Source organism: Ovis aries, chromosome 1 (genome assembly GCF_016772045.2).
Source record: "Ovis aries strain OAR_USU_Benz2616 breed Rambouillet chromosome 1, ARS-UI_Ramb_v3.0, whole genome shotgun sequence".
NCBI classification, from domain to species: Eukaryota; Metazoa; Chordata; class Mammalia; order Artiodactyla; family Bovidae; genus Ovis; species Ovis aries.
This window is the reverse complement of record NC_056054.1, coordinates 11,298,146-11,325,157: the sequence shown is the minus strand read 5'-3', so window position 1 is coordinate 11,325,157 and position 27,012 is coordinate 11,298,146. Positions and strand designations below refer to the sequence as shown.

General features: G+C 52.3%; 1 protein-coding gene and 1 long non-coding RNA gene across 8 annotated transcripts; one reads left to right on the top strand and one right to left on the bottom strand.

Annotated features, from left to right (window-relative positions):
- Positions 1–3,579: 3,579 nt before the first annotated feature.
- LOC132657395 (uncharacterized) lies at positions 3,580–6,492 on the bottom strand. Its single transcript, XR_009595502.1, has 2 exons — positions 6,117–6,492; positions 3,580–3,906 (listed from the first exon to the last, which is right to left on the bottom strand). It is a non-coding gene; the product is annotated as an uncharacterized LOC132657395 (long non-coding RNA).
- Positions 6,493–11,369: 4,877 nt separating this feature from the next.
- Positions 11,370–25,522, top strand: CSF3R (colony stimulating factor 3 receptor). Of its 7 annotated transcripts, XM_042245672.2 has the most exons (18): positions 11,370–11,447; positions 12,714–12,768; positions 14,590–14,673; positions 16,914–17,210; positions 18,509–18,632; positions 18,786–18,973; positions 19,763–19,932; positions 20,050–20,203; positions 20,296–20,375; positions 20,755–20,898; positions 21,891–21,939; positions 22,027–22,215; positions 22,584–22,685; positions 23,267–23,413; positions 23,526–23,666; positions 23,905–23,998; positions 24,242–24,323; positions 24,741–25,522. In XM_042245672.2, exons 3-18 carry the CDS (start codon positions 14,610–14,612, stop codon positions 25,218–25,220), a joined length of 2,505 nt encoding a protein of 834 aa, XP_042101606.1. In that variant the 5' UTR covers positions 11,370–11,447; positions 12,714–12,768; positions 14,590–14,609; the 3' UTR covers positions 25,221–25,522. The 7 variants fall into 7 exon arrangements, with proteins under 7 accessions (XP_042101606.1, XP_027823770.1, XP_027823760.1 ...); XM_027967969.3 differs by lacking the exon at positions 21,891–21,939 and having other exon boundaries at positions 20,755–20,968; positions 24,245–24,323; XM_027967959.3 differs by lacking the exon at positions 21,891–21,939 and having other exon boundaries at positions 20,755–20,968.
- Positions 25,523–27,012: the final 1,490 nt, after the last annotated feature.

Genomic DNA, 27,012 nt, shown 5'->3' with positions numbered 1-27,012 from the left:
CCGGGGCTCTTCTCTAGCTGCAGTGCACAAACTCCTCACTGCAGGGGCTTCTCTTGCTGCAGAGCACAGCTCTGGGCATGCGGGCCTCAGTAGTTGTGGCACACAGGCTTAGTTGCCCTGTGGCGGGTAAGATCTTCCTGGACCAGAGATGGAACCCATGTCCCCTGCACTGGCAGGCAGATTCTTAACCACTGGACCACTAGGGAAGTGCCTATATAGTTACTCTTCAATTAGACGTTTACTTTAAAAAATCCACTAAATCAAAAGGAATAGGAGGCTGATATGGGCAAATACAGCAGCGGAGCTGAGTCAGGAGAGAAATGGGAAGAACCTGATGATCAGAAGGCTGTGGGTGATCTGGAGAGAGACATTCCTATGGGGCGATGGAGTGGAGGCCAGGTTCGACTGGGCGGTATGGAAGTGGAAATAGCAAATGTTGACAACTCTTTACCATCATTTGAATGTGAGTGGGAGGAGAAAGTGGAGAAGGGCATGGCAACCCACTCCAGTATTCTTGCCTGGAGAACCCCATGGACGGAGGAGCCTGGAGGGCTACAAGTCCACAGGGTCCCAAAGAGTCGGACACGCCTGAGCAACTGACATGGGGGAGGAGAAAGATAGGGCAGTACCAAAGAGAAATTACGTTGAAGGAATGGGAGAAACTGGACCACGGTGCAGTGCGTCTGGCAGAGCCGTGCAGCAAGGAAAGCCTGAAACAGCATCGCAGAGGCACAGTGGGCATGCGCACAGGATCTGGAGTCAAGTTTCCGGGGCTCAGAACAAGGCCTCAGCTCTGCCACTGGCCTGCTCTCTCAGTCTTCCCACCTTTGGTATGGGGCAATGGTGACCAAAGACCCTGCCCCCTAGAACAGCCATAAAGGTTAGACGCATGAAAGAATGCAGAGTGTTTAACGCAGAGCAGAGCACCCGCGCCGCGCGCAGTAGAGGAAGTTACGGTGTTATTATTAGCACAAAAGCAGAGGCAGAAATGGTGGTGAAGATCACTGCAGAAATAGGAGGAACTTGGCAGAAGGGTGGAAGGAGAAGTTGGTTTTGGACCATAGGAGAGATGCCTCATTTTGGAAAAAGGCCAGGACAGGCATGTCTGGGGGTCAGAAAATCAAGGTGAGACTCTCTTACTGGCCAATTGAGAATTGGCGGGAGGGAACTCTTGAAAAGGGCCTTCAAGTGCCTCAAAAAGCATTGAAGGGAGAGTCTGGGGACACAGGACAAGAATACAGCTTGAGAGCCCAGGAGAAACTGGAGCCAGGACCAGGCCCTTGTCTCATCTTCCATGAGGGGTCTTCACAGGCCCCACGTCAGGACAGGGTGGGCTGGGGAGGGGGAGACAGTCAGTGAGAGCATGATCCATGAGGCTCTCCTAGCCACGGAGGAGAGAGGATAGGGCTGCAAAGGTACCGAAGGTCTCCGGCCAGAGAGTCATCAGTGAGTCGTCACTGGGCCCCCCAGGGAGAAGGAAAGGAAGAAAGGCGAGGAGGAAGCTGACAGATGAGGAAGCCGAGGCCTGAACTCTCTGAGCTGAGAGTGTAGGAGCTGTGCAGGAGGGGTGAGAGCTAGATGGAGGGAGGGATGTGGGCAAAGAGATGGGTGTTGGAGTGTGAGGTTTGAGAGGTTGAGTAGTTCCGGGTGATGCTGAGGTCCACAGTGTGACCACAGCACTGGTGGATAGAGTGGAAAAGCCATGGGGTGACTGGTCAAGGAAATGAAGAACCCGGATGTAGGGGCACCATCCATGTGGCCAGTAAGGTGCCTCCAGGTGGTGGCAGGATGGGAATGGAGAGGAAGACCATGAGGCAGGGACACAAATCAAGAGTGAGTGAGGCCAGAAGACGCAGACCAGGGAAAGGTTGAGGGCCACACAGCTCCACGGGCAACGGCTTCAGATGAGGACCCAGGAGCCACATCTGGATACAACCTCGTTCCTGTCATACCTGGAACTCGGGAGGAGCTGCCTCCTTTCATAAGGGCCACAGGGATGCAGGATGGGAGGGATGGGAGGCGGCCAGAGGTTGCATGAAGAGCTTGAGTGCGTGGAAGGTTTACTCCCACAGAAAACATTTGCTGAATTGATGAGGGAGTGGGCAGGCAGGTGAGTGCATGGGTGGCAGTGTGATGGATTGATGGTGGATGCGTGGATGAGGGGGCGTGGATGCGTGGATAGATGAGTGAGCAGATGGATAGATGGATGTGTGGATGGACCAGTGAGTGAGAGGATGAATGGGAAAAGTGCGATGGAGGGATATGCAGGCAGGGGAGGGGGAGCGAGGTGAATAAATAAGCGAATGAACTGGACATTCCAGCAAACACAGGAGAAGCCTGGGCTGTCAGAGAGGTGACAGAGCTGATAGGCCAGGCCTTGCCCCAGGAGTCTACACCACTCATTAGAACAGCTGTAACCACAGGAGGTGGCGAAAGCCGCCATCTCTCTGCTTCTTCCTGGGGACCCCCAGCGCAAAGGCTCACCTATGGGCAAAAGCCCCCATATGTGGCCCCTGGCTCCAGACTAGACGGACAGAGGACATAGGACCAAGGGAACAGACTGGCAAAGCCTGATGACCCCTCTTCCTCTCAGGATCCAGGCCAGGCACCGCAGAGAGCAGCAGAAAAAATGTCGATTCCAGGTTCTCATCTAGGAAGTTATGGGCCTGCCTTCACCCTGCTCTTGTCTTAACCAGGTTATCTGACTTCTCCTGGCTACTCTTCCGGGCAGGATTTTTAGGGAAAATGCCTCTATCTTCTCTCTCCCTTCCACCTGCCCACCCCAGCGCATGGGGATTTGAACCAGCTGCCTGGATCCAGCTCCCTCACTGAAGGGAATCCATGATCAGAGCAGAAGCTGGCCCGGCCTAGGGACTATCTGCCAGCCACAGGGCTACAGACCAGAGAGGCTTCTTCCTCCAAGCCAAGATAAGCATCTGAGCTTTATCTCACCTCATCCTCCGATTCCGCCCCGCCACCGCCATCTCCAGGACCATATCCCCCACCAGCCACACCATGGCAGGCCAAGGCCGGGGGAAGCACAGATAAGGCCCTCCTGGCCAGCAGACCACAAGCAGGAGATGGGGTTGGGGGCAGGGGTGTGTTCTTTTTATCCACCCAAAGCTAGAATTCTGCTTCCTTCCCTAGAAGCAGGCCCCAAGAGAGCGTCTGGGCAGCCCTCTCAGCTACTTAGGTTGGGGCCCTGCATTTGGCCCTCCATCATTCAGCATTGATTATATCCTAATTGATTTACCTCTCATTTTGGGAACCAATCAAAGGCAGAAAACCCTGTTCATCTGAGGGAAGCAGGAGAGTGCAGTGTGGGCGGCCACTGCATAGGAAGACTTTTCCAGATTTCTTGGCAGGTAAACTGATGGCCACTGGGAATCTCTTGAGCCTGACGACCCAGGTCCCACATCCAAACTGCTAAGCATTCTTTCACAGACACCTCCTCCCTGCCAGGCCCATGCAGCATACTGGGGTCACAGATCCAGTCCCCGCTGTCACAGAGCACCTGGGAACCCAAATGAGCAGCATATAACCTAGCCTGGGAAATCCAAGGAGACTTCACAGAGGAGGTGACATTTCAGCTGAATTTATATATATATATACATGCATATATATAATTTTTCTATTTATTTTTGGCTGTGCTGAGTCTTCATTGCTGCACGGTTTTTCTCTAGTTGCAGCAAGCAGGGGCCAGTGGTGGTGCAGGCTTCTCATTGCGGTGGCTTCCCTTGTTGTGGACCTGGGGCTCTAGGGAACACAGGCTTCAGTAGTTGCGGCATGCGGGCTCAGTGATTGTAGGGCTCAGCTCTACAGCACAGGCTCCATAGTTGTGGTGCACGGGCTTAGTTGCTACATGGCATGTGAGATCTTCCCAGATCAGGATCGAACCCGTGTCTCCTGTAATGGCAGGCAGGTTCTTTACCACTGAGCCACCAGGGAGGCCCCGCAGATGAATTTTAAAGGATAAAAGGGATATCTTCAGACACAAAGATAAAAGGGATGAGCATCCCAGGCAAAGAGCATGGTGTGGAGAAGTCCTGGAGCCACAAGGAAAGCAGCACATGATTGGACAGTGATGGTAAACAGCATGGCTGCAGTCTCGGGCCTGGGAAGGGGAAGAGGAGGCTGGGAAAGGGAGTGTGGAGAGATGAGACTCTAGCACTGGGGAGGATTAGGGGCTGGGGATGACGGCCTCAAAGGCCATGCGGGTGACTCGGAACTTTATCCCACGGGCAGCATGGAGCCAATGGAGGATTTGGGCTGGTCAGTGGTGTGCTGGGACTTGTGTTTTGGAAGAAGCCCTCCAGCTGAGCAGGGCGTTATTCCAGGCATGAAGGCAGTGAGACCAGGAGGAGGTCACTGCCGTCATTCTGAAGAGTGATGATGGTGGCCTGACTCCTGCCATGGCGGTGAGGAGGGGAAGAAGGGGCAGGACCCACAGGAAGGGGCCACAGGCTGGATGGGGGTGTGAGGGGCAGGGAGGAGTCCAGGCCGAGTCCAGGTATCCAGATGCCGCTCACCAGGACTGAGAAGATGTTCAGGAGAAGAGGTAGCAGAGGCCAGGTGAGGGCGTGTCTAGCTGGGGTATCTGCAGAGTATTAGGGGGAGGCAGGGGCCTGTGAAGCAGGACTGAGGTGCTACCCAAGGTCGCACAGAGTTCATGTCGTCTCTGAGTCTAGGATGCAGCCCTACCCCTACCCCATCTCCCCCATTCCCAGGCCCTTGCAACCTCTTCCTACCTCTTTAACGGCCCCCACACACTCTCTTCCCATTCCAGCCTCCACGCCTCTGCTCCTGCTATTCCCCAGCCCTGAATACCCTTCCCTCCTCTGTGCAAATCCCACCATCCCTCAACTTCCAGCTGGAGTTACATCACAACCTGGGGTTAGGAGGCAAAATCCAGGGTCAGAAGAGGAGTGAGGTTGAAAGAGAGGCAGTGAGTGTGGCAGGAAGTGCAGAGACCTGATTTAGAGCACAGCTCTGTGGAGAACTAGCTGTGTGACATGGGGCTGGTCACCTGCCCTCTCTGGGCCTCAGATGCTAACCTTTCAGAGGACAATAAGGAAAGGTTCTTGTTCTCAGGGGGCTCACAGTCCAGAAAGGGCCATCAGGTAAAAAAAGTGACCTGTGATTTCAGAGAAATATCAAATGCCTTGAGTATGCAAATGAGGAGAAAGTTTATGGAGAAAGATTTACTGACATTTTTTCTGAGCTCTGCAAAATGGGTAGAATTTCAACAAGTAGAGATGGAGACCGAGGAGGGAGGAGGGCACTCCAGGCAGAGAGGATGGCCCGAGCCAAGCCTGGGAGGCAGAAAGTTCAGGGTGTGTTCAAGAAAGAATGAGTGTCCAGATTCCGGTTCCTTCTGAGTCAACAGCTCCGGCGCTTTTTGTAAGCGGGCAGCCCAAGCTGAGCACCCTCCAGTAAACACCTGTTTGCACAATCGAGGTCACACACGGGGGTGTGTTTGCACAATGACCTGTTTGCACAATCTTAGCCGGCTGCTGTCTTCCAGACAAACCAGCCCCTGGCGGACAAGCAGAGACTCTCCTTCCAGACCCTCACGAGGGGTGGCCCACCTGGCCTCCGCCCAGGCCCCTCAGCAACAGGCAGCTCCTGAACCAACCCCACAGCCCCACACCTCACAGGCAATAACAAACAGAAACCATCCAACCCTCAGTAGGGCTGCGGAGAATGGGGTTCCCCCCCCCACTTAGCAAGGTTCCCTGACTGGGGTTTCCAGCCCACAGAGGCCACCCGGTCTGATGGAAGAGGGGGCGGGGCAGGATAGATGGAGGAGGAAGTGTCCTCAAAGCAGACACTATGTGTGAGGGACGGGTGAGCCCACATCTGCCCCATGCTTTCCAGCTCCTCAGAGTAAACATCTGTTGAGCATTTACTGTGAGCCTCACACACATTAGTTCCCTGATTCCCCTCAAGGATCCCCTGTGGTAAATACTAACCTCATCCCCATTTTAAAGATGATGAAACCGAGGCTCAGAGAGGTCAAACAACTTGCCCAGGGTCACACAGCCTTAAGAGGGAAATCTAAGCAGTCTACTCCTCAGCCCCTGCTCTTAACCTTTCTATATGCTAGTGCTTCTTACCTAAGGAGAGTTCTTCTCTAAGTCCAATTTTCACTGCAGTGGCTGCAGCTCCATTGCCTGGTACAGGTTCTCAGTGGAGAATGGAGCACAGGTGAGATCGGTCAAACCTTGCTCTGACATGCTGAACGCCACAGGAAGCAATTTTCTTGAACACCTACTACGTGATCGTTACCCTGCTACATGATTGTGCGAGGCTCTGTACCTCCCATAGCTCATTTAACTCTCACAGCACCCCCTGGGAAGAGTTATTATCCCTGTGGCAGATAAGGAAACTGAGGCTTGGAGAGGTAAACAGCTTCACCAGGAGTCCACAGCCCAGTAGATCTGCTGAGAATTCTCTGTACGCCCGAGGCTGAGGCTGGAGGCAGAGAGGAGAAGTGGTTTCTGCCCTCAAGCAGTGCATAGTGCCAGCAGCCACTGGTGCATTATAAGATCACCAAGGGGTGGGGTGCACCCAACCCAGCCTGGAGCGATGCTCAGGGCAGACAAGACTCAGGCAGCCAGAAGTGACAGGGGATCAGCCTGGCAGGGAGGCGGCAGGGTACCCAGGTAAAGGCTGGGGAGAGGCAACAAAGGCAGGGAGAAGAGACGGATTTCACAGCTCTTAATGAGCCTGAGAGCTCCATCAGGGCACCATCACGCCCCTGCGCTTGCTCGAGGAACATGCTTTCTGAATGATGAACAAAAAGCTCACTCTCCTTCATTAGGAACTAACTGGAGGTGAGGGTGTGAGGGAGGGGTGTGAAGAATGACTCCCAGGTCCGGGTGTTGGGGGGTTTGGGGTGGTGTCATTTAACAAGATGAGGTATGCAGGGATTGAGGACAGGTTTGGTGAAGTGGCTTCCCTTGTGGTTCAGCTGGTAAAGAATCTGCCTGCAGTGCAGGAGACCTGGGTTTGATCCCTGGGTTGGGAAGATCCCCTGAAGAAGGGAAAGGCTACCCACTCCAGTATTCTGGCCTAGAGAATTCCACGGACTGTATAGTCCATAGGGTCGCAAAGAGTCGGACACGACTGAGCGCATTCACTTTCCCTTTCACTTGGTGAAGTGGAGGGAAGGTGCATCCACTCAATCATTCATTCAACAAACCTGTATCAAGGGCTCATCACGTGACAGACGGGTTGAAGATCCTGGAGATGAGTTTCTAAGCAAAATACACTAAAACCCTTGCTCTCATGAACTTCCATTCTAGGCGGCAGGGACAGCCAGTGTGCGACGATGAAGAGGTAATATTAAAGGAGAAAGGGAGCTAGGGAGTGAGGGGTGGTTGCAGTTTTTAAAGGGTGGTCAGTAAGGGCCTCAATGAGAAAGTGACATTTGAGCAATCACTTTCTGCTCAAATGGAGGGGAGGGAGTGACCCATATAGTCATTTGGGGGAAATTAGTCCAGGCAGAGGAAACAGCAAGTGCAAAGGCCCAGAGGCAGGAGGGAGCCTGAAAAGTACAACAGAATGGCTGGAGCATAGCAGCAAGGGGAAGAATTGTCACAGAAGGGCCAGAGAGAACCCCTAGTTGAAAAGGGCTTTGTAGGTTGTTGAAAAGGCTTTGACCTTGAGTGAGATGAGAGCCATTGGGAGCTGGGGCAGAGGATGACATGACCTGACTTCTGTTTGATCAGCATCACACTGGCCACTGAAGGAACAATAGATGGTTGGGGGCAGGGGTCAGTACAAGGATGAATGGAAGGGGGAGGGGAAGGGGGGCCATTGCAGTGATCCAGGTAAAAGAAAGGATGGCTTAGAGCTGGCTGCTATTGGTTTAAGTGATATTTATATTTTCCAACTTTTCATCAGGGAAATATCCAAACATATGGCCAAGCTGAACTTTACAGTGAATACCTATCTACTCAGGATTTTGGTTCTAATATTTTGAAAGAAGAGTCGATGGGATTTGCTGAGCATGTGGATCCTATGGGGCACCTCAGAGAGGTAGCTGCCGACAGATGGATATTTCAAACTGGAACCAGAACCAAAACCCAAGTCTGCCCCCTCGCAACAGACTCAGAAGCTCACTTTTCCTGAAATGCGTCATACGGTGTGGACACTTCACTAGTGTGTTAGTTCAGTTCAGTTCAGTCGCTCAGTCGTGTCTGACTCTTTGCGACCCCATGAATCGCAGCACGCCAGGCCTCCCTGTCCATCTCCAACTCCCGGAGTTCACTCAGACTCACGTCCATAGAGTCACTGATGCCATCCAGCCATCTCATTCTCGGTCGTCCCCTCCTCCTCCTGCCCCCAATCCCTCCCAGCATCAGGGCCTTTTCCAATGAGTCAACTCTTGGCATGAGGTGGCCAAAGTATTGGAGTTTCAGCTTCAGCATCATTCCTTCCAAAGAAATCCCAGGGCTGATCTCCTTCAGAATGGACTGGTTGGATCTCCTTGCTGTCCAAGGGACTCTCAAGAGTCTTCTCCAACACCACAGTTCAAAAGCATCAATTCTTCAGCGCTCAGCTTTCTTCACAGTCCAACTCTCACATCCATACATGACCACAGGAAAAACCATAGACTTGACTAGACGGACCTTAGTCGGCAAAGTAATGTCTCCGCTTCTGAATAAACTATCTAGGTTGGTCATAACTTTTCTTCCAAGGAGTAAGCGTCTTTTAATTTTATGGCTGCATTCACCATCTGCAGTGATTTTGGAGCCCAAAAACATAAAGTCTGACACTGTTTCCACTGTTTCCCCATCTATTTCCCTTGAAGTGATGGGACCAGATGCCATGATCTTCGTTTTCTGAATGTTGAGCTTTAGGCCAACTTTTTCACTCTCCTCTTTCACTTTCATCACGAGGCTTTTTAGTTCCTCTTCACTTTCTGCCATAAGAGTGGTGTCATCTGAATATCTGAGGTTATTGATATTTCTCCCAGCAATCTTGATTCCAGCTTGTGTTTCTTCCAGTCCAGCATTTCTCATGATGTAACTCTGCATAGAAGTTAAATAAGCAGGGTGACAATATACAGCCTTGACGTACTCCTTTTCCTATTTGGGACCAGTCTGTTGTTCCATGTCCAGTTCTAACTGCTGCTTCTTGACCTGCATACAGATTTCTCAAGAGGCAGGTCAGGTGGTCTGGTATTCCCATCTCTTGCAGAATTTTCCACAGTTGATTGTGATCCACACAGTCAAAGGCTTTGGCATAGTCAATAAAGCAGAAATAGATGTTTCTCTGGAACTCTCTTGCTTTTTCCATGATCCAGCAGATGTTGGCAGTTTGATCTCTGGTTCCTCTGCCTTTTCTAAAACCAGCTTGAACATCAGGGAGTTCACAGTTCACGTATTACTGAAGCCTGGCTTGGAGAATTTTGAGCATTACTTTACTAGCATGTGAGATGAGTGCAGTTGTGCGGTAGTTTGAGCATTCTTTTGCATTGCCTTTCTTTGGAATTGGAATGAAAACTGACCTTTTCCAGTCCTGTGGCCACTGCTGAGTTTTGAGCATATTGAGTGCAGCACTTTCACAGCATTATCTTTCAGGATTTGAAACAGCTCAACTGGAATTCCATCATCTCCACTAGCTGTGTTCGTAGCGATGCTTTCCAAGGTCCACTTGACTTCACATTCCAGGATGTCTGGCTCTAGATTAGTGATCACATCATCATGATTATCTGGGTCATGAAGATCTTTTTTGTACAGTTCTTCCGTGTATTCTTGCCACCTCTTCTTAATATCTTCTGCTTCTGTTAGGTCCATACCATTTCTGTCCTTTATCAAGCCCATCTTTGCATGAAATGTTCCCTTGGTATCTCTGATTTTCTTGAAGAGATCGCTAGTCTTTCCCCTTCTGTTCTTTTTCTCTATTTCTTTGCATTGATTGCTGAAGAAGTCTTTCTTATCTCTTCTTGCTATTCTATGGAACTCTGAATTCAGATGCTTATATCTTTCCTTTTCTCCTTTGCTTTTCACCTCTCTTCTTTTCATAGCTATTTGTAAGGCCACCCCAGACAGCCATTTTGCTTTTTTGCCTTTCTTTTCCATGGGGATGGTCTTGATCCCTGTCTCCTGTACAATGTCACGAACCTCATTCCATAGTTCATCAGGCACTCTATCAGATCTAGGCCCTTAAATCTATTTCTCACTTCCACTGTATAATCATAAGGGATTTGATTTAGGCCATACCTGAATGGTCTAGCAGTTTTCCCTACTTTCTTCACTTTGAGTCTGAATTTGGTAATAAGGAGTTCATGATCTGAGCCACAGTCAGCTCCTGGTCTTGTTTTTGTTGACTGTATAGAGCTTCTTCATCCCTGGCTGCAAAGAATATAATCAATCTGATTTCGGTGTTGACCATCTGGTGATGTCCATGTGTAGAGTCTTCTCTTGTGTTGTTGGAAGAGGGTGTTTGCTATGACCAGTGCGTTCTCTTGGCAAAACTCTATTAGTCTTTGCCCTGCTTCATTCCGCATTCCAAGGCCAAATTTGCCTGTTACTCCAGGTGTTTCTTGACTTCCTACTTTTGCCTAATCTTTATTGAGTCATAAATCCAAGAACCTGTGAACAGTCTGAACCCTCTTCAGAAAATGCACAGAAAATTATTTGTAAACAGCTGCAGGGTTTTGTGGATACAGACCATGAAAGACATAAAATATAGTCTGTTTCACTCAATGGAAAACATTTAGTTTGGCAGAATCACTGAGAGTGAACATTATTAATGTCTCGTGAGCCTATGAAGACCGGAGCCTCGTGAGTGACCCCTGCCTTGTGCCCAGAGTCCGTATTTCTGCTTCTGCAAGGCCTTCAGGCAGCAGGGGGAACATGACGTGCAGAGGGAGCGGGGAGGAAGGTACCGTGGTCCAGAATTCCCCGTAACCTTGGAGGCCGCCCCTTGAATATTGGGAGGATCAGGGCCCCAAAGCCAGTGCCGAAAAGAGGCTTAGGGCCAAGCAAGCCTTCGAGCCAGGGTCTGTCTCCAAGTGATGCTCCCCCAGGGCATGGGGGCATGGGAATGGCACCCAGGCGGGTTGGAGCCTGGGCCCTGCCAGCCTCAAAGCTTTGAGTCAGGAAATCCGGAGGCAGAGGTGGGGGACGACATTGCCACATCTCTCAGCCCCTTCAAGACCCCCAAGGCAGGAAGGCTGCCCAGGCCTCACCAGCTTCCCTCCCAGGCTCCTTCCTGGGAGGAAGGGGCTGCCCGTGCCCGCGTCAACAATGCAAGGGAGGGAAGGAGTTGGGCAGGTGTTGCAATCGGCAGCCCCTGCGCCTGTCAGAGACGGAGCCATTAACGACAGGGTTGGGGACAGAAGCCCGCCTGCGGCTGTTTTCAGGAACTTGCCTTGAAGAGGAGAGCAGAGACGGGGAGGCCGGGCGTGTGCCCGGCCGGCCGCAGGCTCCAGCGTGAGTAGGGGAGCCCCTGGGAGGGCTGGGCCTGGGAATGATGGGACCCTGGAGTCTCAGGTCCAGTCCCTTCTCTCTGCCAAGGGCGCGTGGCCCTTGGTAACCTTGGACCAGCACTCCAGCCTTAAGAATTTACCCCTGGGAACCAGGAGCCCTTGACACTGAGTCTTTTTTCCCAAGGTGCCCCTACTTTTTCGGGGGGTGGGTGCTGCATTTGGGAAGTCACAGACAGACAAATATCTCTTTGGGACACTGAGCTGGGCTCAAGAAAGGGCTGGATTCAGGGAAAGTTATACTCATTATTTGCCTCCAAGTCTCTGACAGCCTGTGTCTTAACTGCTTCCAGTCTCCATGTAAATTTCACACCATGTAAATTTCTCTCTTTCCTCCTCAGCCCTTCTCTGGCTTGCTTGGCTCTGAGCTCCTGTCTGTCTGTCTCAGAGTCTCTCTATGCCTCTCTGTTTGTCTCTCAAGGGTCCCTTTGTCTCTTGAGTCTTAAACTCTGAGTATCTCTTTCTTCTCAGCCTCCGAGTGCCTCCGTCTCTGAGTATCACCATCCCTTGCCTCAGGCTCCTTTCTCTCTCCCCCTCAGTCTTTCTCTCTGAGATCTCTCTCCAGCATTTTGGTCTGTGCATCCCACTTTCCTACTTTTTCCACCTGTCTTTCTCTGTCTGAACCACATCTAGGAAGTCCTCTCCCTGTTCTGTCCCAGCCCCCTCCTCTCCCCAACCCTCTTCCCAAGAATCTTCACGTGAAGGGGAGTAGAAAGAACAGGGGAGACAGGGGCGTGAACTGGAGAAGGGGGAGGCGAGAAGGCTGAGTGTGATGGGATGGAAAGGAGAGGAAAGCAGAAGGGTGGTGGGGAGCAGGGGTTGGTGGTGCAGTGACCCCAGGGGACAACATGGCATGCTGGGACTCCAGAGTCCAGAGAGGGAGCAGGGATGGCTGGAAGCAAAGGGGGAGACTGGGAGGCCAAGGAGCAGGGAACCCAGAAACGGGGCTTTGAAACATGAAATGTGACACAGACAAAAGCGAGGTGGCAGTCCTAGGAGGCAGAGACCACACAGCTGGTAAGCAGGCGAGAGAGGTACTAAACCATGCTGGTTCCATGAGGGGGTGTCCTGCTTTACGGCGCATGAAAGTAACATGGTTATGGAGCGCTTCCTCTACGCAAGATCTGTGCTAAGTGCCCTTATCACGGACCATCTCATTTCATCCTCACCCCGACCCGGAGAGGCAGGAGCTATTGTTATCCTTCCTTCACAGATGGGGTAACCGAGGCTCAGAAAGGTGGAATAATCTGTCCAAGGTCGCCAAGCTGGTAAGTGGTGGACCTGGGGTTCAGATGACTCAAAGCTGGGCCCCCAGAAAGTGACGCCATGCTCCACCTGGTCCCAGATCCCACTCGGCTGGGGTGGGGAATATCCAAGGTTGCCATGGGTGACCAGGGACTGATACCCTGTGCCAACCCCTGGCAACCCAGGGAGAAGATGCCTGGGCCCTTGGGATTTGGGTTTGGGTTGCCTACTGGGAGCCCGTGGAGAGGGATAAGTGGTGCCTCACCAGGCAGGAGGGCTAGGAAATGATCAAAAATACATAGGAACAGGCACTAGTGTCCTGAAATCTGAGCCAAGGAGACGAACTCTTCCCCAACAAGTGTGCATTGGTGGATAGTCAAACCGGATGCTGTAGGAACAAGGTTGCCAACCACTAACTGGTAGACTGGGGTCCTCTGAACAATTGTGCGGGTTTCTCACTGCACAAAGCTGCCCAGAAAGTAGAGGCTGAAATCCAGCCTGTTCTCTAGTTGCTAGGTCCTTGTGTGGAGCTGCATTTGTCTAGAGAAAGGGATGCTTTTTTCCTGATTTGCAAAAAGATGACTTAGGGGCTAGCATCCACCTGGTATCCTGATACTGCAACATATAATGAGGGACCAGGGATTTAAGTAAGACCCCTGCAGGCAGAAACAGCTTTGGGTATCTGCAGTTATTCACTCCTCTGTCTTGGAGCGAAAGAAGCTTAATCTTTTCTGAGCACAGGGGATCGGTTGGGACGCCACCTACATGTACGTGTTCATGTAGGTACATGCAAAAGCTGGTCAGCGATTCCCACTGATCTGCCACCCAGACGTCAGTTAGTGCCGGAGGACCAGGTGTCTGGCCCCAAGACTCCAGTGGGAGCAGAGTGGAAAGGCTGGAAGCCACTCCAGCAATAGAAACCTTTGCTTACTTCCTGAGACTAATGTACTAATGCTCCCTCCATCTGGGCACTGTCGCCATGACCACAGGATATCTGGTCCCAGAAGGCCTCCAGAGGTCTGTGCCCAGAATTGGGGTATCCTCTCAACCCACCCTTCCCTTTAGCCATTGCTGTGGAAGCCAGCTTTTCAAGGTGCACCCTGTCCTCAGCTGTTCCGTGGGGTTGTCCCTTTCTGCCAGGCAGTGAGCGTTTCTGACTCTTTGAGCATGGCTTACCTTGGAGGACCTGCCCAGTACTCAGACATGTGCAATGTGATACGTGCCAGGGAGTTAATACCCCAAGGAACAGCCCTTGACCAACAAGGGGCAGGAACCGGTGGACAATGTTCCCATCCTGTCTGCCAGCCAAGTTCTGAGGCATGTTCAGCGTGGCTCCTTGCAAGATTCCAGCAGGATTGAGCCCCAGCTGTACCCAGTTTAATGATGTACCCTTGTGTTGGCTTTCCTTCTTACCCGTTTCATTCTCCCCTCTCCCTTACTCTGTTCCTGGAGTCTTCCCCCAAATAAACTACCTGCAGCCAAGCCTTCATCTCAGGCTTTGCTTTTAGCAGGCTGGGAGACTGGCTAAAACAGAAGGGAACGGGAAGAATGCTGTTCCCTGTGGCTCCCTTCCCTGCTCTCTCCTTAAAGGCACATATAAGAATAACAGTCATTTAAGAGTCATTTCCTATGTGCCAGGTACCGTGCGATGCCCTTGACTTGCATCATTTTGGGTCTTCCTCCCCAGACCCTATGCAGTATAGGTTTTTGTTACCTTCATTTTGCAGAGCAACCAGGTTCAGAGAGGTCAAGTAACCTGGCTGAAGCCACACCGTAGCAGAGCAAAGACTAAGCTCAGCTCTGACTCCAAAGCCCATGACCTTCACCACCCTCTCTGTCTCCAGGTGAGGACCAAGCCAGCACGATGGTGGGGCTGGGAGCCTGGAGCCTGGTGGGAGCTGCTCTGATCATCCTGCTGCTCCCCAGAAGTGAGTGTGGTCAGGGATGAGGGTGCCATGGGGTGGGGGGATCACAGGGAGAGATGCTGGGGATGGAGGAGGGGGTCATTTCCCTGCATTGTCACAGTGCTCCTGGGGTTCCCAGAGAATCGACTGGGCCACAGATGCAGGGTAGCTGGGCTCCCACACACAGACCTCTGCCAGCAAACCACCACCTCTGAGGAAAGGTGAGAGGACCTGGGCTAGCCAGCGTGGGGAAGGTGCAAAAGACCCAGGTCTTGTCTGCAAATCTCTACTGGGTTGTGTCTGAGTCCTGTGCAGCCTTCGTGGGCTGTAGAGGGATCAGGGTGGAAGCCGTGAAAAGGCAGGTTTAATCCTTAAGCAAGAAATCTCCAGGACTTCCCTGGCTTCCCTGTCGGAGTCCCCAGTGGTTAGGACTCCGTACTTGCACTGCAGGGGGCACAGGTTCAATTCCTGGTCATGGAACTAAGATCCAACACGCCACATGGTGCTGCCAAAAAAATAATAATAATTTTTTTTAAAAAATGAATCCCAGGCACAGCTCTCCAGACTATGGAGACTATCTTGAGAGGTGCAGAGCCTCCCATCTCTAGGGGTATGCAAGCCAAGGCCCAACAGGGGTCAGCAAACTTTGACGTCATTTTCAGCTTTGCAGGCCACATACAGTCTCTGTGGCATGTTCTTGCTTATTTGTTGTTTGGTTTGGCTTTTCACCCTCTAGAAATATAAAAAGTGTTCTCAGCTGGCAAGCCATACAAAACAGATCATCCTAGCCCTGTGGTAGAGGACTTGGTATTACATGGTGTTTTGAAGTAAACAGTTGCAAGAGTCCTGGTCTGAAATTCTGAGTCTGTGATGTGATAGGAGCCCTATAAACTTGCTCTGTGACCCTGAACAAATTGCTCCTCCTCTTGGGGCTTCAGCATCCCCATCAGCAAAATGGGCTGCAGAACAGCTGGGAGAGGAGAGAAGGCACTGTGGGCAGAGTCCAGTGCTTGTTCTTACTCCACACATATTCACCAAGGGCCTGCATGGCGCTCAGCTCTGGGAATGCAGCAGTGAGCAAAACAGCCAGGGATTCTGGCCTTGCAGAACCTATGGTCTAGCTGGGGGTACAGAGTAGCAAATCATCACGTGACTCTATAATTACGAAAGATATGAGCTTTGGGAAAGTTCAGGGGCCCTGGCATGGTCTGACTGGTCAGAACCCGGTCTGGTTCCTCACAAGATGCCTGAATGTCAACCAGGTGAAAGAGGGGTGGCAGAAAGGAAAAGGAGCACCTCTGAAAGGATCAGCAGGTATGAAGATCGGGAGACGGAGGGAACGTGGCATTTTCAGAGAATAGCATGTAGGCTAGAGGGACTGGAGCTGAGAGGCAGTGGTCTGGGCTGGAACCAGGAGGTTTAGGCAGGGGCCAGGCCACAGGGGTTGTGAGAAGGATCTAAGTCTTGGGCTGTGAGAAGGATCTGAGTCTTTAACCTAATCATAGCAGCAAATACTTACATGCCAGGGACTGTTCTGAGTGCCTTACGCATATTCTCACATCTAATCCTCCCAACATCACTAAGTTAAGGACTTTTTTATCTTCATGCCACAGATGAGAAAACCAGGGCACAGAAAATCTGGGTAACATCAAGGTCACAAAATTACTAAGCAGTAGAACCAGGTTCTAAACCTAGGCAGTCTAGTTCCAACATCCACGCTCTTATCCATCACAGCGCACTGCCTTTCAGAAGAATAATGTGCCATTGAAGTGCTGTGGTCATGATAGGGTAACAATCAGATATGAATTCTGGAAAGATTGCTGTGGCCGCGGGCTTCTTATCACTCTAACCATTGTTTCGCCATTGTTGGGGAGGGGACTGGTCTCCATCTGGTGGCGTGCTGGCGTTGGCTTGCAAGCACTGATTGTGTACCTCTTTTCCCAAGTTCACATTCAGTAATGTCAGCCTGGTAGCTTGAAATCAGCCCCGGTGGGAATATTTACACCAGGGAAAGCAACCCAGGCTACAAGCCAGGACCCGTTTCTCTCGGTATAGCAGGTTGATAAACATTTACCCCCACACCACTATCTCCATCTCAACTCGAGAGCCTCTCCCAATCTCTGCACACATCCTTGCCATTCCAGCACCTGCCCCACCCCCCCCTGAATCTTGGAGGGTAAAGCAGGAAGGTAAAGGTACTGAGTCTAGGAGGCCAGCTCTGCCAGACAGAGGAGTCACTTACGGCCCATTCTCTTCCACCCCAGGCCTGGAGCAGTGTGGGCATATCCTCCTCTCAGCCCCCACCGTCCGCCTGGGAGATCAAGTCACGGCCTCCTGCATCATCACCCAGAACTGCAGCCACCTGGGCACCGAATGGCGGATCGTATGGAAACTGGAACCGGAGCTTCATCCCAGGGAGAGGCAGCGGCACCTGCCGAATGGGACCCTGCAGTCCACCATCACCTTGCCCCACGTCAGCCACTCTCGGGTCCTGCTCTCCTGCTGCCTGCACTGGGGCAACAGCCTCCAGATCCTGGACCAGGCTGAGCTGCAGGCAGGCTGTGAGTCCCTGCAGCCATCCCCCCGCTCTGCCCCCAATGCCCTCCTGCCAATACTAATAAGAGCTATTCTTTCTTGAGCTCTTGCTCAATGAGTACTTTATAAGCATGATATCACATCTTTCCTACCAGTGGGTAGTATTACATAGCCCCATTTCACAGATGAGGAAACTGAGGCTCAGGGAGGGTAAGTGGCATGCTGTGTGTGCGTTAGTTGCTCAGTTGTGTCCAACTCTTTGTGACCCTATGAACTGTAGTCTGCTCTGTCTGTGGGATTTTCCAGGCAAGAATACTGGAATGGGTTGCCATTTCCTTCTCCAGAGGATCTTCCTGACCCAGAGATCGAACCCATGTCTCTTATGTCTCCTGCATTTGCAGATGGGTTCCTTACCATTAGCAAAGTTGCATGCTAGAGATCCCAAATTAATAAGGATGGAATCTAGATTTTTATCAAGCAGTGTGGCTCAAAAACCAGTAACCACTACTCCATATGGCTGCCGAGTAAGCCCAACTCCCCAGCCACAGGAAGGTGTCTCCAGGGAGGACATTCTCAACAAGGTGGGCATGCTCCTAGATTCTACCCCTACCCCAGTCTCAGCGTTCTGCTCAAACTGAGAAGGATGGATTTGTGCTGAGCCAATGCATAATGAAAAAAGAGACCAAGGTTCTTGTTTAAGAATCAATAATAGTGAAAATTAAGATTTACAGAGCACTCACATATGCCAGTTGGAGAAGGAAATGGCATCCCACTCCAGTGTTCTTGCCTGGAGAATCCCAGGGATGGGGCAGCCTGTTGGGCTGCCATCTATGGGGTTGCACAGAGTCAGACACGACTGAAGCGACTTAGCAGCAGCAGCATATATGCCAGGCACTGCTCTGAGCACTGTATGCCTAGTAAGCCACTCAGCCCTCACAATAACCCTAAGTGGTAGGTATATTACCATTACCCCCATTTTACAGATGAGGAAACTGAGGCACAGAGCCATTAGGTGACTTCAAGATCACACCACTGATGAGTGGCAGAACCAGGATGAAAACCCAGACACTACACTGTTACTGTCAAAAAGGGCGGAGTTGAGAGGGTTGGAGGCTCTGTTTACTTGTCCGTGTACGTGTGGATAACTTAGCTTACCCCAGGGCTGCCCTTCTGGGGTCACCCTGCATAGAGACAAAGGCATGGCAGATGGGTTGGCAACCCACTTGCCATGGAGACCCAGGGCAAGGAAATGCCCAACTGATCCCAGTGGGAGCTTTCTGAATGGTCTTACCTGAAGCCCTCATTCTCTCCACCCTACCCACAGACCCTCCCACTGCACCCCACAACCTATCCTGCCTCATGAACCTCACAACCAGCAGCCTCATCTGCCAGTGGGAGCCAGGCCCCGACACCCACCTGTCCACAAGCTTCACCCTGAAGAGCTTCAAGTGAGTAAGGGTCCTTATGCCAGCCCCATTACTTTGGGTTCTGGGACAGACCACAGGTAGGACTGTGGGGTGGAGAGCCAAGGCAGAGATGGGGAGGAGAAGGGAGCTTGGCTTTCTGCCCCCGCTTTACATCCAAGCCTGGCCCATTGGCAGGAGCCAGGACAAATGCCAGACGCAGAAGGATTCCATCCCTGACTGCGTGCCGGAGGACGGGCAGAGCCACTGCGCCATCCCCCGCAAACACCTGCAGCTGTACCAGAACATGAGCATCTGGGTGCAGGCCAGGAACGCGCTGGGGACCAGCGTTTCCCCGAAGCTCTGCCTTGCTCCCATGGACGTTGGTGGGTGACGCTGGGTGTGGGGGAGGAAAGAGGTCCCCACCATGAGCAGACTCAGAGACGCACAGGGAGGGAAACACAGACCCAGCAACAGACAATAAGATGCTGAAAGACCTGGAGGAAGAGAAGGGAGAAAAACAAAGTGGGATTCAATTGAAGACGGAGCTATGGAGACACAGACAGGGATGTGGGAGAAACACAAGCAAGGAGACACACTCATTCATTCTTCCAGCAAATTTCCTGAAGCGCCCACTCTGCGCTAGGCACCATTCTAGGGGCTGGGAATACAGCAGTAAATAACACAGCAAAAATCGTGCCCCCGAAATTTTGCCCACTTACATTCTGGTGGGCAAAGAATAATAAAATGTCAGGTAATGGTATGTGTGATGAGGAAATTAAGCCGGGGATGGGGTAGGGACAGCTGGGGAGAAGGCAGTCAGGGAAGGCCTCACTGAGAAGACAACATTTGAGAAGATCCTTGCAGGAAATGAGGGAGCAAGACACTGTATATTCGGAAAGTAAGTGCTCCAGACCGAGGGAACAACCAGTGCAAAGGCCCATGGGGCAAGAGTAGGAAAGGGAGAGAGAAGCAGGCTCATGGACAGAGACAAACCTGCAGAAACAGGATGACGCAGAGATGAAGGGACACAGAGAGAGATGGAAAGATATAGAGATACCACGATTGGAGACCCAGAGAAGAAATGGAACCACAGACAGGGAGACAAGGGGAAGCCAGGACAGAGCCCTGGAGGATGAAGCAGAGAAAGTGTCCGATAACTCCTCTCCTTGCAGTGAAACTGGAGCCCCCCACACTGTGGGCCCTGGAGCCCAGCCCTGCGGTGGCCCCACCCCAGCCAGGCTGCCTGAGGCTGCGCTGGGAGACCTGGAAGCCAAGCCTGTACATAGAACAGAAGTGTGAGCTGCGCCACCAGCCTCGGCTTGGAGAAGCCGGCTGGGACCTGGTGAGGCAGAGGGCAACCTGAGGGGCCTGGGATGGGGGTGGCTGAGGGGAGGGTAAGCTGAGCTGGCCCTGAAGGGCACAGAGGTCCAGGCCAACAGTCATGCCTGTCTTCCACCAGGTGAGCGGCCTGCCTGCCAGGACCCCCCAGTATGAACTCTGCGGGCTCCTCCCATCCACAGCCTACACCCTGCAAATGCGCTGTACCCGCTGGCGCCTGCCCGGCCACTGGAGCGAATGGAGCCCCAGCCTGGAGCTGACCACTGCACAACGGGGTGAGCAGGTGGTGAGGGGCTAGGAGCAGCCATCAGGACCCAGGCTGGCCTCCGGGGCCCTCCCTGACCCTCCCCTCCCACTCCCTCCACAGCCCCCATCGTCAGACTGGACACGTGGTGGCGGCAGAGGCAGCTGGACCCCCAGACGGTGGCCGTGCAGCTGTTCTGGAAGGTAACCCCCTCTGAAGGCCATCCCTCCACCTCTTCAGATTCAAACAGACCCCTGCAAGCTGGGGCTTGGGACTCCAGCAGGCCTGGCAGGCTTGGATGCATCTGTACGTGATCTGCACACACTTTGCTGGGCAGTGCCCTTCTGCAGAGACTACAATGCAGGACTCACCTTGTTAGGCGCCTGCTGCTCACACTGAGTTACTTTATCCTTTCCTCCCTTCTAGGACCTGGCACAGGGGGAGAAGGGAGGGAGGGAGGAGGACTGACTCCCAGTCTGGGTGGCTTAGTTCCGGGGACACGGACGCTCCATCTAGAAGCTCTCCCCCACTCAAGATGAGCTGCGCATCCCCTCGTCTTTTTCCTCCTATGCCCACTAACAGCCAATAGCCCTGGAAGAAGACAGCAGGCAGATCCAAGGTTACCTGGTTTCCTGGAGACCCTCAGACCAGGCTGGGGCAGAGCCAATCCTCTGTGACACCACGGAGCTGAACTGTACCTTCCAACTGCCTTCAGAAGCCCGGGAGGTGATCCTTAAGGCCTATAACACAGCTGGGACCTCGCATCCCACCCGCGTGGTCTTCTTGGAAAGCAGAGGTAGAAAGGGCCCACAGCTAGTAGAGTATGGTGGTTAAGTAGGTAAATTCAGAGGCTAGACTGCCTGGGTTCAAATCTAATCCTGTTACTTGTTAGCAATGAGATCTGGGCAAGTTGCTTACCCTCCCTGGCCTCAGTTTACTCATCTAGCAAATGGGAATGGTACAGTGTCTAACTCAAAGCATTGCTGTGAAGATTACATGAGTTTAGACATGTGCCTACACAAAGTAACTGTTCCATATGTGTTAGCGACTATTATTATCATTAACCAGAACCAAGTTAAGCTGGTGGCAGTGCCTACACACACACTCTATTCTGCCAAGGAAATGGGAGGGAAAGTTCTAAAGTTTTCCAGCTAAAACATAGTCCCTAGGGCTTCCCTGGCAGTCCAGTGGCTAAGACTCCACACTCCCAACGCAGGGGGCCCAGGTTTGATCCCTGGTCAGGGAACTAGATCCCACATGCCAGAATTAAAGATCCTGCAAGCTGCAACAAAGATCAAAGAGCCCCTATGCTTTAACTATGACCTAGCACAGCCAAATAATATAAAAAATTTTTTAAAAGTCCCTGAGTTCATTCTCAGGGGATCAGTCACTTTCACCCCCAGATGCCCCTGAACATGGGTCTTCAAGAAGTGAGATTAACAATAACAATAGCTAGTATTCCCATTTCCCAGCCATGTGACCCGAGACCAGTCACTTAACCTCTGTCTCCATTTCCTTATTGCTAAGATGGGGGCAGTAGTAGTGCCCCCAGTGTGGGACTGTTAGCAGACTCAATGAATTAATACACACAGAGAACCACACAGGGTGAGCTTTCATCACTAATTACCACAGCAGGCCTGTTTCATGTACCATCTCACTTACTCTGCACCATGACCCTCCACGGTAACAACTTTATTATCATCATTTCCACCTTACAGATGAGGAATCTGAGGCTCAGATGTTGTCTTACCCAAGGTCACCCAGCTTGTAAGTTGCAAAGGCCAGACTTGAACCCAGGTTTCTAGCTCTAGGCCTTTCTTTTCATCTTCACATCATCTCCTACTCTATCTCCAGGCCCACCCCTGGGCAGACTCCACACCACCGCTCGAGACCCTCATAGCCTCTGGGTGGGCTGGGAGCCCCCCCGTCCTCAACCTCAGGGCTATGTGATTGAGTGGGGCCTCAGTCCCCCCAGCCCCAACGGCAGTCCTATGACCTGGAGGATGGAGCACAACGGAAGCATTGCAGGAACCTTGCTGCAGGGTGAGACAGGCCTGGGGGCTGGGCAGATGGGCAGGGCCAGGGAGCAGGGGGAGCATTTTATCTGCCTGAACCACCCTAAAGATGTATATTACCTTGTTCTTGCACCATTCTCATCTCACGTCCTCCGAATCTGGAAGTCTTTCCTGCAGTCTAACTGAGCCTCTCTTTCTAACCCTGACTCTGCCAGCTTTCTAGCTCTCTCTCCCACTTGTTACCCCTTACCCCCACCAAATGATCTGAAGAAGAGACTGCAGAGGCCAGCCCTGAAGAACGAGGCTCAGGTTATCCCTGAAGTCTAAGGTTAGCCCCCAAGCCATCATCAGAGGCTGGCCCCTAACCAGAGCACCCACCCCATTTTCTCTCTACAGAGAACATCAGGCCCTTTCAGCTCTACGAGATCACTGTGACCCCCCTGTACCAGGACACCAAGGGACCCTCCCAGCACATCTATGCCTACTCCCAAGAGATGGGTTCGTTAGCCATGAAGTCTTTTTTTCAGAATTCCCTCCTCTCTCTCAAGGCCTGTCTAGGCCCTCCCAAAATCTGGAATTAGGAGAGAACTTTTTCTCCGCTCCCCCCTCCACCTCTGGCCCAGAAAAACGGTCTCTCTCAATCCTAAGATTACCCCTGGCTTACACTAGACCCCTGCAGCTGGAAAGAACTCAGGTGGTGGGGTGATGGAAACTGGGAAGTAAGCTCAGCAGAATTCAGGGAGCAAGTCTGGCAGAAACTGGTCAGGTGTCACATGAGTGGCAGAAATCAAATAGTGAACCAGACCAAACCAGGCCTGGCAGAAATCAGGAAGCAAGGCTTTGGAGTCAAAGAAAAGCAGGTTCAAATCCCAGCTCAGCCACTTATTAGCAGCCAGTGGGATTCAGAGAAAGTTCCTGAGAAAACGAGGCTTGGATATGAGTCCCCCTGAACTTTCTTATACCACCCACCCCCACAAAGTGTCCCAGTTCTTGGGTCTGGGGAGCCACAAGAAGTCCAACTGGGCTCCCGCATCCCCACCCCACTCCCCATCAGCCCCTGCATCTCTCTCTTCCGGCAGCCCCCTCCCACGGCCCAGAGTTGCATCTCAGGCACATTGGCAAGACGTGGGCCCAGCTGGAGTGGGTGCCCGAGGCCCCTGAGCTAGGGAAGAGCCCCCTTACCCACTACACCATCTTCTGGACCAACACTCAGGACCAGTCCTTCTGTGAGTCTATCCTCAGCGACCCACAGCCCCAGAAGGCCTGGGATGGGGTGCTCAGAGGCCTTGGGGAGGTTCAGCAGCCAGGCCCAGGCTCATGAGTCTCCTCTACTCCCAGCCACTGTCCTGAATGCCTCCACCCATAGCTTTGTCCTCCATGGCCTGGAGCCTTCCAGCTTGTACCATGTTCAACTCGTGGCCGCCAGCCAGGCGTGGACCGCCAACAGTACAAGCCTCACCCTGATGACCTTGACTCTAGGTAAGGGGAGAATGGGGCCTGGTCAGGCAAAGCTGTTGGGAGGGGGCCTAACCCAAAAGGCTGCCACTGTGAAACTAGATAAGCCTTGCCTGGGTCCTCTGAGCGGGGAGAGCCAGCACTACCCTTGGATCTTGGTCTGAGGGCGGAGGCCCAGCCCTGCCCTTGGAGCCCAGTCTGAGGGCGGAGGCTCAGTCTCACTCATGCCCTCTTACCTCTCCTGGCTTTCCCCTCACCGCAGAGGAGTCTGAGCTGCACATCCTCCTGGGCCTGTTTGGCCTCCTGGTCTTGCTCATCTGCCTCTGTGGGGCTGCCCAGTTCTGCTGCAGACCCAGGTGAGTCCTTCTGAGAGAGCTGACACCCAGGTAACCCTGCCTAAGGGAACTGAAGGCCCCAGTGAGCAAGGCTGGCTCCTCTCAGACTTGCCAGGCCACAGGGTTCAGGTCTGGGAGTCAGGCCCCCCTCCTTCTCCTCTCTGCATGAAGGGGTCATCCCTTCTGCTGCTGGGAGTAGGTGGGAGAAATGCTGGCAGGACAGGCGGGCATGCTGACCCAGCCTTCACCTGCCCTCTTCTCCAGCAGGAAGTATTCCCTCTGGCCGAGTGTCCCAGACCCAGCCCGCAGCAGTCTGGGTTCCTGGGTGCCAACCATCACGGCAGAGGTGAGAACACTGGAGGGAGAGGGAAATGGGTCTGAGGGTTAGGCTCCTGCCCCAGGCTCAAAGTGAAGGGATACTCCCCCAAGAATGAGTACTCAGGCCTTCCCATCACTTCACCTCTTTACAGAGCAAAGCAGACCTAAGGGTGAATCCCACCTCCACCCATTTGAAGCCTCAGTCACCTCATTGTGAAATGGGACAAATCACACACAGAAGCACTGGGGAGATTCACCAGGCTAAGTCTGAACAGCACATAGCACGCGTCCGGCACATATGAGGTGCTTTGCATCCTCTGAATAACCCTTTGCGTTCCAGCAAGGACAGCAGGAATGCCCCACCACCACCCCAGTGCAGGAAGGGACAGTGGCTGGAACAGACATCTGAAACGAACCAGGCCCTCACCACACATCTTTATGTCAGGATATCTTTCAGCTGCCCAGCCTTCAGGACCCTGGCATGCCACCTATCACCAAGATCACGGTGCTGGAGGAGGAAGAGAAGAAGCCACGGCCCTGCGAGTCCAGTGACAGCTCAGGGACCGGTAGCCTCTCCACCCTTGTCCAGGCCTATGTGCTCCAGGGGGACCCAAGAGTACCTTCCACTCAGCCTCCGCCCCAGTCTGGCAACAGCGACCAGGTGCTTTATGTGCAGGTGCTAGGCAGCCCCACAGGCCCAGGGCCTGGGCACTACCTCCGCTGCGACTCAACTCAGCCCCTCTTGGAGGGCCTCACCCCCAGTCCCAAGTCCTACGAGAACGTCTGGTTCCAGACCAGCCCCCTGGGGGCCCCAGAGCCCCTAGTCCCACATCCGGAGGATGACAGTATCTTTGAGCCTCTGCTTGACTTTCCTCTACTACAAGGACTCCGGGTCAGTGGGGCGGAGGGTCTTGGGGGCTTCTAGGGCTTCCTGGGACTCCCCACCTGGGCCTGCTCCTTGATAAGCCTGGACTATCCAGAGAAGAGAATGCCAGTAAGCCCATCACTAAAAAACCACTCAGCCCCAGGAAACGCAGAAAGGCTCCCAGCCTCCCCCTGTCTTTGACCCTCAGCATCCCTCCCCTATCTTCCCAATCTCCATGGACTGGGTCTCCCACTTCAAAGGCCAGACAAGGCTTGGTCCAGCCTGCTCACTAGCCTTTTTGTTTCCTATAATCGGTACTTGATTCCTATAATTCCAGTCTCTTAAAGCGGTTTATAGTCTGATTTGGTTTGGCTTGATTTTGAGCAACTCTTGAGTGTGCCTGAATCTCTATTCTTTTTCTTTTCGGAGCCCGAGCGATTGTAGGGGTGGGGTGCTCCTCAGAATCGTTTATTTATTTATTTTTTCTTTAATTCCTTCATTCAACTAGCACCTAGGCGCTGTGCTGGCAGCTGGGTTCGAAAATGACTAGGCTTAGTCCATCTTCAAAGAGTTCCCATTCTAGTGATGGAGACCCTGAAAAATGACCACCAGGGCACAGTGGCCGGGGTTACCAAGGCAGTCACAGATAACTGGGGCCGTGGCGAACAGACCTCGGAAACAAGTAACCCCTGTAAAGGAAATATAATTAAAAACAAAATCTCCCACCAGCCTAGAAAACCTGTCCACAAGGGTCGGCAAGGAAGAAAAAAATTTTTAATTGGGTGAGAATTAAACCAGAATGTCATGGGCAAGCAGCTCAAGAGTTTGCAAAGACAAAAAGAAGTCTTACACTTTTACACAGTGAAGCGGATACAACTCATTGCATACATTTTCTCAAGATAATCAATAACTAGTTCTCAAGCAAGAGGACTTGACAGCACTATTTGTCACACAATGGTCATCCTACATTCAGCTGGGAAATGGGGTAGCCAACCTGGGTTTGCTAACTGCCTTTATCCAAAGGAAAAATAAACTTCTCATATCTTTATAAGAGGAGGGAGGTTTGCAACTTGGAGCTGGAGACCAGCTCCTGCTCTTCCAAAGAAACTGGGAGACAAGGGCTCTATCTTTCTTTATGATTACATTTCAAACAGACCACTCCCAGGTCCCTGAGAAAGATATCCCTGAGTGGTAAAACTGGCAAGAGGCCTATTTAGCTTTTAAAAAGATTTACATGCATCTCAAAAGGGCAGAAAAAGAATTCAGTTACATGTATTCTAAAGTAAATGCTTTAAGAAAAGCAAAGAGGAGGAGAGTCTTTCTCTTTTTTGTACTGGGGGAAATTAAGGTATATTTTTCCTACTTTTAATTGGCGTTTGTCCATGCCTGCGTGCTCAGTGGCTCAGTCATGTCCGACTCTTTGTGACCCCATGGACTGTAGCCCACCAGGCTCCTCTGTCCATGGGCTTCTCCAGGCAAGACTACTGGAGTGGGTTGTCATTTCCTCCTCCAGGGGATCTGTCTCCTGCAACTCCGGCAGGCAGATTCTTTATCACTTAGCCACCTGTGAAGCTGGTATTTGTCCTTATACCCCTCATTTCACAAATATCAAAACTAATATTTCTTGAATACTTACTATATTCCTGGTACTTTGCACACAACTGTCTCAGTTAACCCTCTAACAACCTAAAATAAAGATACTGTTATTACCACTCCAATATCATGGAGTAAGTACACTGGGGCCCAGAAAGGTTGAGTGGCTTGCCCACAGTGACACGGCCAGCAACCAGCTGCGCTAGGATTCCAGCCGTCCAAAATCGCCGACCTCAGTCACCACGCTGCAATGCTGCCA

Excerpts from the sequence above, each read along its gene's own strand:
- CSF3R (XM_042245658.2), top strand. The coding sequence starts at position 14,610 with ATGGTGGGGCTGGGAGCCTGGAGCCTGGTGGGAGCTGCTCTGATCATC. Across the intron at positions 14,674-16,913 it reads CATCCTGCTGCTCCCCAGAA|GCCTGGAGCAGTGTGGGCAT; the intron begins GTGAGTGTGGTC and ends CTTCCACCCCAG. Across the intron at positions 23,667-23,904 it reads CCTGATGACCTTGACTCTAG|AGGAGTCTGAGCTGCACATC; the intron begins GTAAGGGGAGAA and ends CCCTCACCGCAG.